We start from the raw sequence: 14,835 nt of genomic DNA, 5'->3' as shown, positions 1-14,835 counted from the left end.
TTAGTTTTATCAGCCAAAAAAAAAATTTTATGGAATGAGTAAGTTTACCGGTAACAGGTAAAATGGTATGCCAGCGGGAAATATGTATCAAAGTTCGTATTATTCATGGTTAATTGAAAGTTCGTATTATTGTAGGAAAATCAGTGAAAGTTCGTATTATTCAGGGTAATTTTTCCTATTCAAAAAGGTTTAAATTCTAAAACTCATAATTTTCATCCCATAAGCCAAACAGCTCATATGATTTTCATTCTATACTTTATTCCATAATTGTCGTTGCTATCTAATTTTACTTGTTAAAAAAGAAACATAACACTTGATTATTAGTGGCAATAACGACATAAAAAACCTCAAAAATAGATATATTTAAAAATATTTTCAATTAGGAAAATTGCGCTTTGGCATGCAATTGAATGTATTCATGTATGTATTTGTTCAAGTTGAGCAAGAGCATGTTGTGTGTAGCCCACTCTTGGGTCCATTGCAAACACCATTATCATATTCATTGTAACGCGCTCATAAAATTATGACCATAACTTGAAGAAAGATAAGTAATATTGGGGAAAAATATATTAGAACATTCGATGTTAGTGTAAAAATGGTTTATATCTAGATTTATAAATTGAAAACAATTGACATTTGAGACCAAACCTAGTACCTTTTTGCTAAATATGTATATTTAAGGATTTTTCAAATGACCACTAACTCTAGATTGAATCAATTCGAATCCTCTATAGTTGTTAAATTTATTGAAGGGTCTAATATGCACTTCAGATTATGAAACCTGACACTTACAAAAATGAACGGTCGTGATTTATTTTTGTTTATTTTTCACATTTGAACAAATTAGCACTCACTTCAATTCTTTTTCCTACCCAACCAATATCATTGAACAAGTTTGGGAAGAAAAAACAATTCTTAACCCTTTATTTTTGTTGATGCTAGGTGTCAAAATCTTAAATGAGTACTTGACCCTCAAGTGAATTGTAGTATTGAAAATGATCTAATTTTAAATTGAATGACTTTTTCCTCTTTTGCGCAAGGAATAAACATTGCCTTTTGGTCTCGGGGTATTTCCATCCGATGCATATGACAATATGTCAAGAAAACAAAATGGTTCGCTCCTAGCTCAAGGGATATCTTGCCATAAGCAAGTAGTTTCAGTGGTGGTTTTAGTGGACGTGAGGTAATAATAATGGTGCATATTAGAAATTTCAGGTTAAATTAATGGTAGATGGAGAGAGAAATCAATTTTTATCATTTCAGGTTTTAGTGGATTGAATTGACGTTGATATTTTTTTTTTTTTTTTTTTTTTTTGCGGTCTATATATCCTAATAAGAATTTCATAGATTTGGAAAATCCAAAATGGTTTAAATAAATACCTAATAAGTGTTGTGTCTTATGGACTTTTTTAAAGGTTTGGCTCCTTCCAAGTCTATTTATCTACTCACTAAATTCAACGGCGCAACGGCAATTAGTTGCTTGCAAAGTGCTTACATAATTATACATGCAAGGTCCATAGTAGGTGGAACGAGCAAGTTGTTTGTATAAATCACGTATAGGGGCAATGCAAATCTGAATAGTACAAGATTACATTGTGAACTATGTGAAGTTGTCCAAGTACATTCAAAATATGTATCACAAGCTAAATGTAAATTTCACTGTGCATGATATTGTGTAGTTATCGTGTGCAGATCGAAAAGCATTATGAATATCTAGGATCGATTAACCAACGAAATGTCGATCAAGTATGTGTGATTAATCCTTTAAAATGAGTGAACATGAATTTTTTAAAGCTAAACAGTTAAAGACAACATTTTTTAAATTAAATTTTTCTTAATTTTATTTGATTATTGCAAGTTTACACAATAGTTTCCCAAAGGTAAGTAGAGAGAGAATAAAAATCTTTCAGTCAGGGCGAGAATCGAATCATAACAAATGTGAAAGAAAAATTCTTATGGATCAAACCAACCCATGTTTCTTTTCACTTTAGTGGATAGGAAAATTAGGATAAGTAAATGATTTTAATAAATGATGAAGACGAAACATGTACTCTAAATTTATAAATAAATAAAAAATAATTATAAATTCAATGAGACAAATAATAATTATAAATTCAATGATAAGTAGTGTAAAATGTTGGGACACAATATATTTATATGTGAATTGATTGATGAATTGAAAATATCTAGTGTGTGCTGACGTCGTCTATTCATGGTTTCCGCACCAATCACCATATAAGATCGCTTCCCAAACTTACCTCGTTTTTCCTTTTTTTCTTCTTCTCCGATCTGGTATTTAATTTTGCCCTCTTTTTTCCTGTTGTCAATCTGACCTAATTTCTAAAAATTTACGGAATTTGACCATAATTTTTTCTTCAATTTCATTATCCAGGGTTTGTCATCGTCAATTAATCTATATTTTTAAGATCAAAATCCATGGCTGCTCCACCTGCTAGGGCTAGAGCTGATTATGATTACCTCATTAAACTTCTTTTGATCGGTGATAGCGGTAATTTACGCTTACTCATTTCTTTTTGTTTTATGTTTTTTTAAATTTTAAAATCCCAGATCGAGCTGTATGATTCCAGATTTGCAATTTGGAATCGCTTTGCCAATTGTTTTATGTTTCTGTTGATTTATTTCGGATATTGGGCGTCGTGTCCTATTAATATTACGAGAACAAATATAGGGTACTGGCTTATGTAGGATTTCAGAAATTGGGTGGGCATTATGATGCATTCAATTTTCGATTTGTTAACCCTACATTAGCTTAATGGACTTGTTTAATGTGCATTATATGAATGGGTATCTAGATTGAGTATTGACCTGATTAAGAGTTATAAACGTATTTGTTATGTCTTTTGATATTTTTTTGGGTGCGGTATATGTAGCCTTTGTGATAAAGAGCTATAAGCGTATTTGTGATTGAGAACTATATGTAGCCTTTGTTCATTGTTTGCATTTAACTTATTATTGAACAATTTCAAAACGTACTTGATAAGAACAATCAAGGGTATTCTAGATACAGATGAAATCCATCCATTTTGATGCTCAATTGATGCAGTAGGGAAATAGAATATGGAAAAATCAAAACAGTAAAGGTGTACTGCTGCACTAGTAGTGGCCTGGTTGGGTTTTTTAGAGTTACTTTTTTGAATCTTGGCGTTTGTAGGCAGTGTCATATATATGCTAAATTGCTCACACTTTTTGGAGTGTGGTGAATGACAACTAGCTATTGGCATCATAGTGTAAAAATAACGTCGCGTTGTAAAGGTGTTAAAAAACCCGCGTTTTAGTCCGTATCAAGGGATATCTTATGGTTTTGACTTTTGACTTTTGACCGATATTTAGGCATCACAATAACCGCATCACCGTTCCGTTACCGCGATCACGTCCGTTACCGCATTTTTACACTAAGAATTTTGGTGGATATTTTGACTATTCGATCCATTATTTCTTAATTATGCAGAGTTTCTGAATTTATAGTTGTGTATGGTCATTAGTCCATGCTTTTGTTGTTTCTCAAAATTATTCTAGAATGACCATGAATTTGCGTGAGAACTAACCATTAGTCCGTTGCAATGAGCCAGTAATTGTATGATACCCTTTGGTTGTTCAATTTCTGTACATGCATTATTGTTTTCACTACTAACTCTTGATTAGACCAATGTTATGAGAGTTCTTAGAAGGGGTAAGTGTAACATTTCTTATACTTTTATGTGCTCTTATCAATTCCTTTTTCGTAAATCATGAATTTATTCTTTTGTTAGAAGATATTTTTTTTGTCCCGCGCATGAATTGCTTCTATGAAATAATATTCGAAGCAAGCTCTATATGGCTACTCATAGATAGTGATTGATAGGATCCTTTTATCTTCTATTAGCTCCCTAGCTTTAGGTAGGGGCCAATGATAATCATCTCAAGAAACATCAATTCAACCATTGTATTATTTGTTGAATGTACAATATTATTTTTACATCATGAGGTGTTTATATGCATGAATCAAGCATTTTGCCTCTCACTGTAAATTTCCTTTTGGTTTTAATATTTATCTATGACATGTCTACTAGGTGTGGGTAAGAGTTGCCTTCTGTTGCGTTTCTCTGATGGATCATTCACTACAAGTTTCATAACAACCATTGGGTAGCTTGCTTTTGATATGATTATTACTAATTTTTATCAAGTTGTTGTGACCTTATGGCTCAAGGTTGGTTCTTTTGTACAGGATTGACTTCAAGATACGAACGATAGAACTTGATGGAAAGCGGATCAAACTTCAAATTTGGGATACAGCTGGTCAAGAACGCTTCAGAACAATTACAACTGGTAATTAGCCTTTCTTCTAAAGTATTGATCCACTAAACCCCACAAAGAAAACGAAAAAAGAGGAAAAGCAAAAGCATTACAACATCTCATTAACCCAATTTTTTAATCGACTTTTGCTCAAGCTGGGTTGATGTTGGGGCCGAATGCATACACCTTTATTTCTTGTAATAACAAGCGGTGGTTTTTGATTGAACCTTGAGAACAAACATCGTTTGCAACTTTGCAATGGAACATCTTTTTGAAGTCCATATCCAAAACCAAAGAATTATAAATTTTGGCTCTTGAACATTAGGAAGAACGTAACACCTAGCTAAAAACTGTCATACTGTCATAAAAGCAAAAGAAAAAAAAAGATGTTTTCTCTCTGGACGAATGTCATAAATTTATGCTTGTACACTTCCATGTTAAATTTTATTATTTCTATACGTTCTTGCTTCTTTCCTATTTTAGGATAGGATTTTGTATTTTTTCAAAGTTTTCTCTTAATCCTTTTTAGCTTTTTATAGAATGAAGTTTGGGTAAAAGGTGGAGGGATACGACACAATCTTCTGCTATTTTATTTGTGGTCAACTTTTGGAAGATTTATTAGTAGCAAAATTGTTAGAGTCATGTTGTAAATGTGCTTGTGGCCAATATATTTTCTTTATATTGGACTCCTCCCTTTTGATGTACGTGGTTTGTGATTATGACGATATATATTGAGGTCACACTAACATAAAAATTCTTTACCTGAGTGTTGCGATTCTTATTTTAAACTATATGTGGGCTCCAATCCACTTAAATTTTTCTTAGATTGTTTATATTTTTTGGTTTTTGGTACCTTGGCCAAGATGCACCTTGTTCGCCTCCTTTATCGTGCTCATCTTTCCTTTTAAAGGAATTCCACATTGCATGTTCCTCCTTGTTCTTTACCTTCATCTCTTTGTCACATCTCCTTCCCTATATTTTTTCGCATGTGCTTCAATTTTTTATTTTCATGAAAACTTTTTGCAAAGAGTCAAAGAGAGGAAAATCTAACTATAATTGAGTTATTCTCCAGAATTCTTACGTGGAAATTGATCCTACATTGAAAACTATTGCTACCCAAGCAAATAGAGTCTAGTAAGATACCTTGTTCTTGTTTTGCATGTGTCAACCAATACCTCGTGTACATTGGTGCAACTTTCGCTTGTTTGCCACTTTTATAGCTTTCAATTGATGTTGAACTTGATGCTAACCCTCATCCTTTACTAGTATTCAAAGATTGAATTATAAATATGCAAGATAATTCAGTTGTCGTGGCATGTGAGAGCCAATTTAAGGGATTATACTCAGCTCTCCAAATACTAACCCTTATCCTTTACTAGGGGTCGTCTATGATGGATAAAACAATAATTACTAGTAAAATCAATTTTACGATTTTGTCATGACTTTCAGCAACTCTTTTGTATTCGGGCTTGAGGCCCACTTATCATACTTCTGATTAATTTTGATCATCTTGCTCATTCTTAATTAGTAGATTTGGCATGAAATTTGTCAATGTCACATTAAAAGGCTTTCCTAGTTGAAGCAAAAGTTTGTAATATTCTTGATTGAATATGCTTGCAAGTGTTGTTTGGCTAATTATATTAGCATTGACATTTTCCATTTAGCCTTATAAAAATAGAAGTTTAAATAAGAACAAAATTGATCAAATAACATTTCACACCTACCATTTGTAACACCTTATTATTAGGTAAAATTGAGTGATAGATACCTTCTGAATTAGAAATAACAAATTATTAGAAAAGAAAACGTCCGAAGCTTACCTCTTATTTTCCCATTAACCAACATTTAATCATTAAAATCAAATAAGTTATAACTTGTAATTGTGTGTGGGAATCATGGGGTTAGTTCTATGGTGCCTGTTTTCCACTATAACATGTATAAGTGGACGAAACTAGAGATAGGGTCAATGCTAAGGTAGAGTTGTGGAGGCAGAAACTAGGTGCAAAAAAGTTCAAACTATGCTGAAATAAGACAAACTATATGGAATATGGGGTTTGCACGCATGATCATAGTAGAGGTGTTGTGAAATTGGATACGTAAACACTCTTTCCAATTGAGCGACTCAATTGATGTAAGTATAGAATAAACTGTGTGGCTCAAATCAAGATACTTGACCTAAATATTATGTGATCGAGGTGTGCCACTAAGGTTAAAGGTAAAGTATATGAGACTATCATTACTATTCTTGTTCAGCCATTGAACTAACACTATCATATGAGACTAACATTATTATATGGGTCAGGCTTTAAGAAGATACGATTGCATGTCGATGGGGGTAATTGAGATGTGTATGTTAAGACGGATAAGTGGACATACCCTAAAGGATAAAATTTGAAATAAAAACCTAATAAACGTCTTGAGTTTGTTGAAGACAAAATGAGATTAAACTATTTATAGTTGTTTGTTCATTTGTAAAGACGATTGAAAAAGGCAAACAATTGACAAGTGAAAGGTTAAAATTGTGAGATTGGAAGACAGTACATAATTACTTAAAAAATGACCCAGATAGTAGGAGTGAAAATGACATGAAAATTGGGTTTTATAGTAACATGACAATAGATAAGAACAATTGGAGGAGTTGAATATACATGAATGATCTTGAAATTGATTTTCAGAATTGTTGATTAGTATTAGATATGACAAAGTTAGGTATAATCTTTGTTACCATAATTTCTCACATTGATTTGGTTTTGTCATTGAGTCAACGCCACATTGTTGGGATTAAGGCTTTCGTGTTGTTGTAGCATTGTTGTTGTAAGTAATATTGGGAGTGTTATATTAGTATGATTTAACGTGGGAGTTAGTAAAACTTAGCGGTATCTTGAAATGACTCGTTAAATTTATTTGTACTTATATTTCTGAAGTTGTGTATAATATTTACAATTAAGGGTCAATTTAGAAACAACCTCTTTGTTAATTCTTATAGAAGGTAAGAAAACATATAATCGACACCCGCTAACCGAGCCTAGCTACTTGGTGGCATCGGGGTGCTGCATTGTTGTTGATGTAGGTTGCATAGATCTCTTCAGTTTCCACAGGGGCCTTTAGGTGTGCGTCAAAGTATTCTGGTACTTTAATCATTTCTTTCCATAATCTCATGGAATTCAAAGTAATTTAATGCATTAAAAACTCTTTACTCTCCATTAGGGCCTTGTTTGTTTTTTATATGCCTTATGGATTCACCTTGGTTTGACGTCTTGAACAATGTCTAGGCATGTTTAGCAATGCAAGTTTCAGCTTTTGAAGTCTCAAAGTGCTTCTATACTTACCAATTGCTGCAAAAATGGTCTTGTTGTTTTTTTTTTTTTTTTTTTTTTTTTTTTTTTTTTTTTTCTTAACTAATAGCATCCTTGTAATTTTTTTCTTAAATCCCCCTAGTAATTATTAATATATGCCATGGTGGCCATGTTCCTGAATATGATATCGATTGTTTGCATAACTTCAATGACGTCTCACACATTTTTTTTTATTTGCAGCTTATTATCGTGGAGCCATGGGTATTTTGCTGGTGTATGATGTTACTGATGAATCATCTTTTAATAGTAAATTCCTAAATTTCATCTTTATATACTTTTGTTGCTGTAAATTTTTGCTCCTTAACTGCACCTTTGGTGCACCAAAGGTGTGCACTCTATATCATAAAGGAAGGTTGTGAGCACTATTTCCCAACTGTAGATGGACTATTATTTTCAGATGTTATTTGAGTTTTCCTTTAAATAGTTCTCGGGTTAGTTGGAATGTTAATTTATCTCTTTATATACAGATATAAGGAACTGGATCCGCAATATTGAACAGCATGCATCAGACAATGTCAACAAGATTTTGGTTGGTAACAAGGCAGACATGGACGAGAGTAAACGGGTAAATCAGTTATCCTTCTGTCTGTCCATAACATAATAGTTCTTTACACTGATTAAACAGTTCAATTTGTAGGCTGTTCCCACTTCGAAGGGTCAAGCTCTTGCTGATGAGTATGGAATCAAATTCTTTGAAACAGTTGAGTAACCTGTTGGACGTAGTTTGCTTTTCTTTAGCTGGTGGTTGAATTTTCATACTTGCTGAGTTACTGTAAACTTGATGTGACAGAGTGCTAAGACGAACTTGAATGTGGAGGAAGTCTTCTTTTCAATTGCAAGGGATATCAAACAGAGACTCGCTGAAACTGACTCCAAGTCCGAGACTGTAAGACTGCTACTAGTACCTTTTTATGCCTGTTATGTCTTCTTAAGCTTTGAGGCGCCCCGTCTCCACCTGATTGTTGTTGGTTCGAAATTCTTTCTACTATGTGCATGTTATATCCTCATAAGCTTTCAGGCCATGTTCTCTTTACCTCATTGTTGCTATTCTTGGCCAGTTGAATCTATAAGCTTTCAGGCCATGTTCTCTTTACTTCATTGTTGCTATTCTATGCCTGTTGTATCCTTATAAGCTTTCAGGCCGTGCTCTCCTCATCTGATTGTTGCTGAGTTGCCAATGAATCCCTCTGTCCCTCTTATTTTGCAGCTAGTGCAAAATGGATGAAATTTAGTGAAAAGAGAAATTGAGTTGGAGAATGAGACAAAAAACAATTGGAGGATAAAAATAAGTGGTTAAGATGGAGAGAGTATAAATTTGTGGATGAGATTAAAAGAATAAGAGTGGGACTATTGCCAAAAAAGAAAATGGTGCAAAATGAATGAGACAAATTAAAATAGAAGTGGTGCAAAATGAGACTAACAAAAAGAGTATAACACATTTTCTGTAAAATGATTTTATAGCTGATTTTTTTTACTGTTTTATCAGTTATTATCTATATTGCTTTCCTCAGACTGAGTAATGTAGTAGTTAGTAACTTAACTTTAATGGTTAGCATTGATGGAAACTGATTTTGTTTCTAAATTGTATTATTTTTTAAAATCCTATTTAATTTTGATATAATATGATGATGGTCACTAGTAATTACTTCATGTTTTGTGTTTGACATTCAGCCTGGAGGAGGTCTCAAGATCAGTGCTGCAGACCCAGGTGCACCTGCTCCTGCTGCTACCAAATCAGCTTGCTGTGGCTCTTAAGATAATTAGAAGAGTTTTGTCACTGGATTGCAGGGGCATCCGCAGGCAGAATTTTCCCGGACAACTTAATTCTGATGCTGTGTTACGGCCTTACGGGTGCTTGTAGCTCTTTTAATCTTTAATTTCTGCTATAATCTCTGTTGATTGGTAGTTTATTTGTCTGTGAAATTTATATTGATTTCTTCATCGATTTGCTTTTCTCCATCCTTTAAACCTCACTGACTCGTCTTAAACTGTTTTGGTAACTAGTGATCGGTCCTGGGAATCCTTTTCGTATTTATGGATCCAATCAAGCCTTGTTCTTGTAAATTTACGATTCTTTAACTGCTAGTTAACTCTGAATACTGATGTTTCTGGTTTAGTTCGTGGAAAGCTTCTATAACTCGAAAGGTGTTGCATGCATCTTTTATTGTAATCGTTTTCAGCATTGGACTGTTGAACTCCACCGTATTTCGAGATTCCGTGTGTTGGATCTTGGACACTTAGACATAGATAGGGCACTTCAATTTGGTTCAATTATTGGATCAAAAGTAGCCGAGCAGCACATTTGGACACATTTACTAACAAGTCGGATATGAATATACGAATCTGAATAACATACGGTTTTTACTTTTTAGTGATGTGTCCAAATGTATCCAAATAACGCAAATTTTTTTTTTAAATATCGTTCACTTTTTTGTTATGATTGATATTTGGTTTGTATTTTTTGTATTATAGCTGAAAGCCGCAGAGATTAAATCAATAGTGGAAAATAAAATTATTGGGAAATAAAATTATTTGGGAAAGTATTATCAGAAATTAATTTGAACAATATCATTTGTACATGGTGTAGGTGAGTACAGAATTCTGATCATTCTTGTCATCTTCTCCTTTGTAAGAAAAATAGTCCAATCAAATGAGAGATATTGGGTGGACATTAACAATAAATTATATGATCTTTTTTGACCATGGACTTTATTGTTGGAAGTCTCAATTTTCAATTATTGGCTTTATATATAAAGAAAGATAGAAAGCAAGATGGAAAACCCATGAATGAATGTCTCGTAACAAGATTTAAAAGCTTGGAGATGGAGATGGAGATGGATAAATATATACTATCTCTCTCAACTTTTATATGGTACTTAAAGATGGCTGGAATTTTGTGTAAAGAGAAATTAAATTAGAAAATACTTTTTCCGTCCTATTTAATTTGATGCAAAGAAAAAGTTGGATAATGGTAATGAATGAAGAGAGATAATGAATTGTGTGTGGATAGAATTAAAAGATAGTTAAAATGTGTGGATGAGATTAAAAGGAAGTAGTGGGTCATTGTCTAAAAATAAAAATGATGCAAATTAAGTGGAACAATTCAAAATGGCAAATGATGCAAATTATATAGGACAGAGGGAGTAAGATAAAAAAAAAAGGTAAATTATAGAAATAAGTGGTTAAGATGGAGAGAGAATACGCTAGGTAAGATTAAAAGAAAAAGAAAGGGACTAATACTTTGTATTTGGTTTGATCGAGTATAATTATTTATCATCATATCATAATTACTAAAGAAGTTAATAAACTCCAAGTAAATAGATCCCATTTAGAAGCTTTGCCCAACCAATGTATAAATGGATAATAACTCATAAACTAGGTGGGGTAGGTGAAAATTAGTTCTTTTGTGGCAAAACCACAATTTCACCCAAACCTAATCTTTAGGTTAGCAATTAAGTTTCATGCATAGAAATATAGGATGATCCTAATTTGTTGTGTGGTTTTGCTCCATAAACTACTTAAACACTATGTCTTTGTTAAGGTTTGTTCTAAATGTTTTTTATACCCTATCAAAGGCCAAATAAATATTGCACTAGCTTCCTCCAAAGGGCATTAACAAAGGAGGAAGTTGAGCTAGGATAAGTAATTTTCATGCTTTTTTTGGTGCAATTTCCATTTCAAGTGTTGTAACAAAGCAAGAAAAGACAAGTTAGAACAACCTCCAACAAGTCATATTACAAAAGATCTTTAAAACCAAAACTCAATCACAATACAAATTCCAAGTTTTGCTTAGGACCACAACCTTACAAAATTAACACCAAAAATTACATTTTCCTCAATGTTGGTGGATATAGCACAACAATTCTAAGTATGCACACAATGTTTGGACAATGAGCAAACAAAATAATATATCTCACTCAAATAATATGAATAAGTAACTATCAATCAACAAAATCAATGGATGAATTGGTGTTCTTTTTGAGTTTTTAATGGATGAATGTGGAGAGATCTTGGAAGTTTCTAAGTTTAGGACTATATTTTACTCTTTTTAAGTTATTCCTAATTTAAGCTTTTACATTGCAAATATTCAAGGAATATAAACTAGTTTTGGAGTACCTCTTTCATTCCACAAGCCAAACATACTCCTATAAAACTTAGTATAGAATGTATAATATGTATTCGGATTTTGATTACCAACTTAACCTTTTAGTTTAGTAATTTGTTACCTTGACTTAGTATAAGAAGCTAGTTGATTTTAATATGGCAAAAAGTCACGAGTCTGAATATCACACACCCCTTATTTTTAGGGGAATGATCATTGTCTCGTATAAAGAGATTAGTCAGTATCATATCCACTCTTGTAGCAAAAAAATTCTTATCAGAGGACGTGATAGTGTATATAGTATATTTTGTGACTTTAACCATTATTTATCAAGTTAATTTTTTGATTGAATCACTTTGACACATCGATGGGGCAGGCTAGAAAAAATAAAAACAAATAAAGGATAGAAAAAAAAAAAGAAATAAAAAGGGGAATATGATGGTGGAAGAGATTGAGATGGGCTTTAGGTTTCAATTGGGATGCTAAGGTGTGGTGTGGGACACCAAGGCAAGGGTGGAGGAGTCATCTTCCACTATTATATTATAATTGTCATAACAAAGTTTATAAAGAGAAAATTGTGTGATTTAGATTTACTATACTGATTACTTGAGCTGCCCTAGGCCCCAAGAAAATAGTTGAGCATGAGGTACGATTTTGGATATGTGTAAGGTGTTTGTCTGTTTGATCATATTAAATTGTAAAAGATAAAGGGTCTTAAATATAAGTTTATCTCATCTTTATTTTAGTTAATTACTTATTTTCGCTCCAAATTTTTAAAAAATGGATAAAATAAAAAAAATCAAGAATTATTACGCATTTTAACAGACTAATGAGATGTGTATTATTCTCCTATTCGATTCTCCATATATGTTCCCATAAAGACATTTTTAAAGTGGTCTCTTTTCTCTTAGTCTCTTAAGTCTTATCTTTATTGTTTATTATTCGGTTCTATTGATTTTTCTACATGTAAAATCAAATGGATGAAAAAATGTGTGAAGAAAACGAAAAAAGAGATTAAGTTTGTAAATTGAAATTAAAAGATAGGATGTGAGTTCATATCTATAATACCACTCCGCCCTTTAGAACTTGCTACAAGTGTAAGATATTGTTATATTAATTTGAGATATTGTTTTGGAGAGAATTAAGACAAAATATTTGAAATATGTGAATATGAAAAAGAGAAATAATAAAAGTATGGATATGCATTTACAAGAGAGTTTATGATCATTTTCAAAAGAGAAAATACAACAAGTTGTATAATATAAATAAATAATTAAAAAATATAGCAAATTCAGTTAAATATAATAGAGAAAACAAATGATAATTAATTCTCTATAAGATAATATTCTTTCTAATCCATTGAATTTGCTACAATCAATTCAAAAAATTTTCACATAAAGAATTAATAGTAACGAACTCAAGAGACAAATGGGTAATTATAGAATATAACAAATTGAGTGGGATCAATGGAATATTTGCCTAAGCCACTCATGTATTGAATATTTAGAGAATCTTTGATATGTTAGTTAGAGTAGCCAATTTTTTATGATCAAATTATAATTCATTGAGTTGATACAATCTTTTTTATAGGTTTAAACTTGGGAATAATAAAACTTTTCATTAATTTTTTTTATAATAATATCAATTTAGGGGAGTATTTCACTAGAAAAATGCCAATTGTTTTTATTAACGATTTTTTTTTTGGAAGAAAAGAAATTTTATTTCAAAACAAAGCCGTTACAGACACCAAAAAGGCAGAGCCTTAAATACAATACTTAGAGCTCAAAACAATGAAATAACATCATGCACACAGTGAGGATATAAACTAAACAATCGATGCTTAACTTCTAACTTCACGAACTTCATAAGAACACTAGGCAAAGCTAACTTTAAGTTCCAGACAGAATCATTACGGGCCTTCCATATTGATAAATGAGACTACACAAGGAAGTTGTAATCACCTTCTTTCAGTATTATTTACCTTCGTTGTTTTTATCAAAAAATTTATTATACACAAAATTCAGTATTATTCTAAGTAAACACTCTCCTAAGTTGGTATCATTTATAATTAATTAAAAAGTTGGTATTATTGTATAAAAATTATTTAAAATTTATATTATTCACGATAATTTTTCTTTATACTTACATTATTTTTTAAAATGTTATTAGTGGAGATGAATAAATGATATGATAGTCACAAGTAATAATAACAAATAACAATGATCAAACAAACTTCTTGATTTGGGAAATGAGAGAGCTTATAGCTTAATATTGCATGCAATTTAATTAATGAGCTACGTATAGCTAATCCCTATAGACTTTTTTTTTTTTTTACATAAAAAGAAAATAATTTAATTTAGGGAGAATTTCATGCAACAAAAGGCTGATCCAAATCTGGAATTGGAAATCCACATAAGGTAGCATTAACACTACTAAGCATGTAATGCAATTGGAATCTCAATCTTAATAATAACATAACTACTATTTGTGTTATTGGTGAGTGGGGGTAGGAGTGAAGTGGATCATCTAATAAGCAAAGTTTATTTATTTATTTATTTATTTATTTATTTTAAAAAGAAAAAAATTAATTTTTTATGAGGTAGAATTTTTTACAGAAAAAGAAAAAAAGAATGGGTCACTTATTATAATGGTGGAAGATAAAGTTTTCAATCACAAAGATTAGTAAATTTATCGATAAGAGTGAATAAGTCAGTTTTGATTTCTTATTAAAATTTATCGATTAGATTGAATAAGTATTATTTTGTTTTTTTCACTATAAAATATATAAAAAAAAACTCTAACATATTTTATTTTAATATATTGGATTGAAAATAGGAGGTGGAATCAAAACTTTTCCAATTTTTAGAAACGAGTCCAATAAAATTGATCAAATCAAGGTGGATAAAGCCGGTTGGAACTTAATCAAGTCGAATTAAGAATTGACAAGTCTAATTATTAGTATCACAAAAAATTATGCTTTCTGTTTTTAAGAGATCGTCACACTTATTTTTTTTTGGTTTGTTCATCTTTTTTGCTATAATTTTTTTTTTTGAAAATGTCCTCATCACTTTTCTTTAGTCTCAT

At 31.5% G+C, this 14,835-nt stretch overlaps 1 protein-coding gene across 1 annotated transcript; it reads left to right on the top strand.

Moving 5' to 3' along the window:
- Positions 1 to 2,142: 2,142 nt before the first annotated feature.
- Positions 2,143 to 9,765, top strand: LOC130812861 (ras-related protein RABE1c-like). The gene is made up of 9 exons (XM_057678483.1): positions 2,143 to 2,292; positions 2,393 to 2,509; positions 4,071 to 4,143; positions 4,226 to 4,326; positions 7,830 to 7,895; positions 8,117 to 8,214; positions 8,287 to 8,349; positions 8,440 to 8,535; positions 9,321 to 9,765. Exons 2-9 carry the CDS (start codon positions 2,437 to 2,439, stop codon positions 9,402 to 9,404), a joined length of 654 nt encoding a protein of 217 aa, XP_057534466.1. The 5' UTR covers positions 2,143 to 2,292; positions 2,393 to 2,436; the 3' UTR covers positions 9,405 to 9,765.
- The last annotated feature ends 5,070 nt before the right edge of the window (positions 9,766 to 14,835 follow it).

This window comes from Amaranthus tricolor, chromosome 5 (genome assembly GCF_026212465.1).
Source record: "Amaranthus tricolor cultivar Red isolate AtriRed21 chromosome 5, ASM2621246v1, whole genome shotgun sequence".
NCBI classification, from domain to species: domain Eukaryota; kingdom Viridiplantae; phylum Streptophyta; class Magnoliopsida; order Caryophyllales; family Amaranthaceae; genus Amaranthus; species Amaranthus tricolor.
This window is presented reverse-complemented; position numbering and strand designations above follow the sequence as displayed.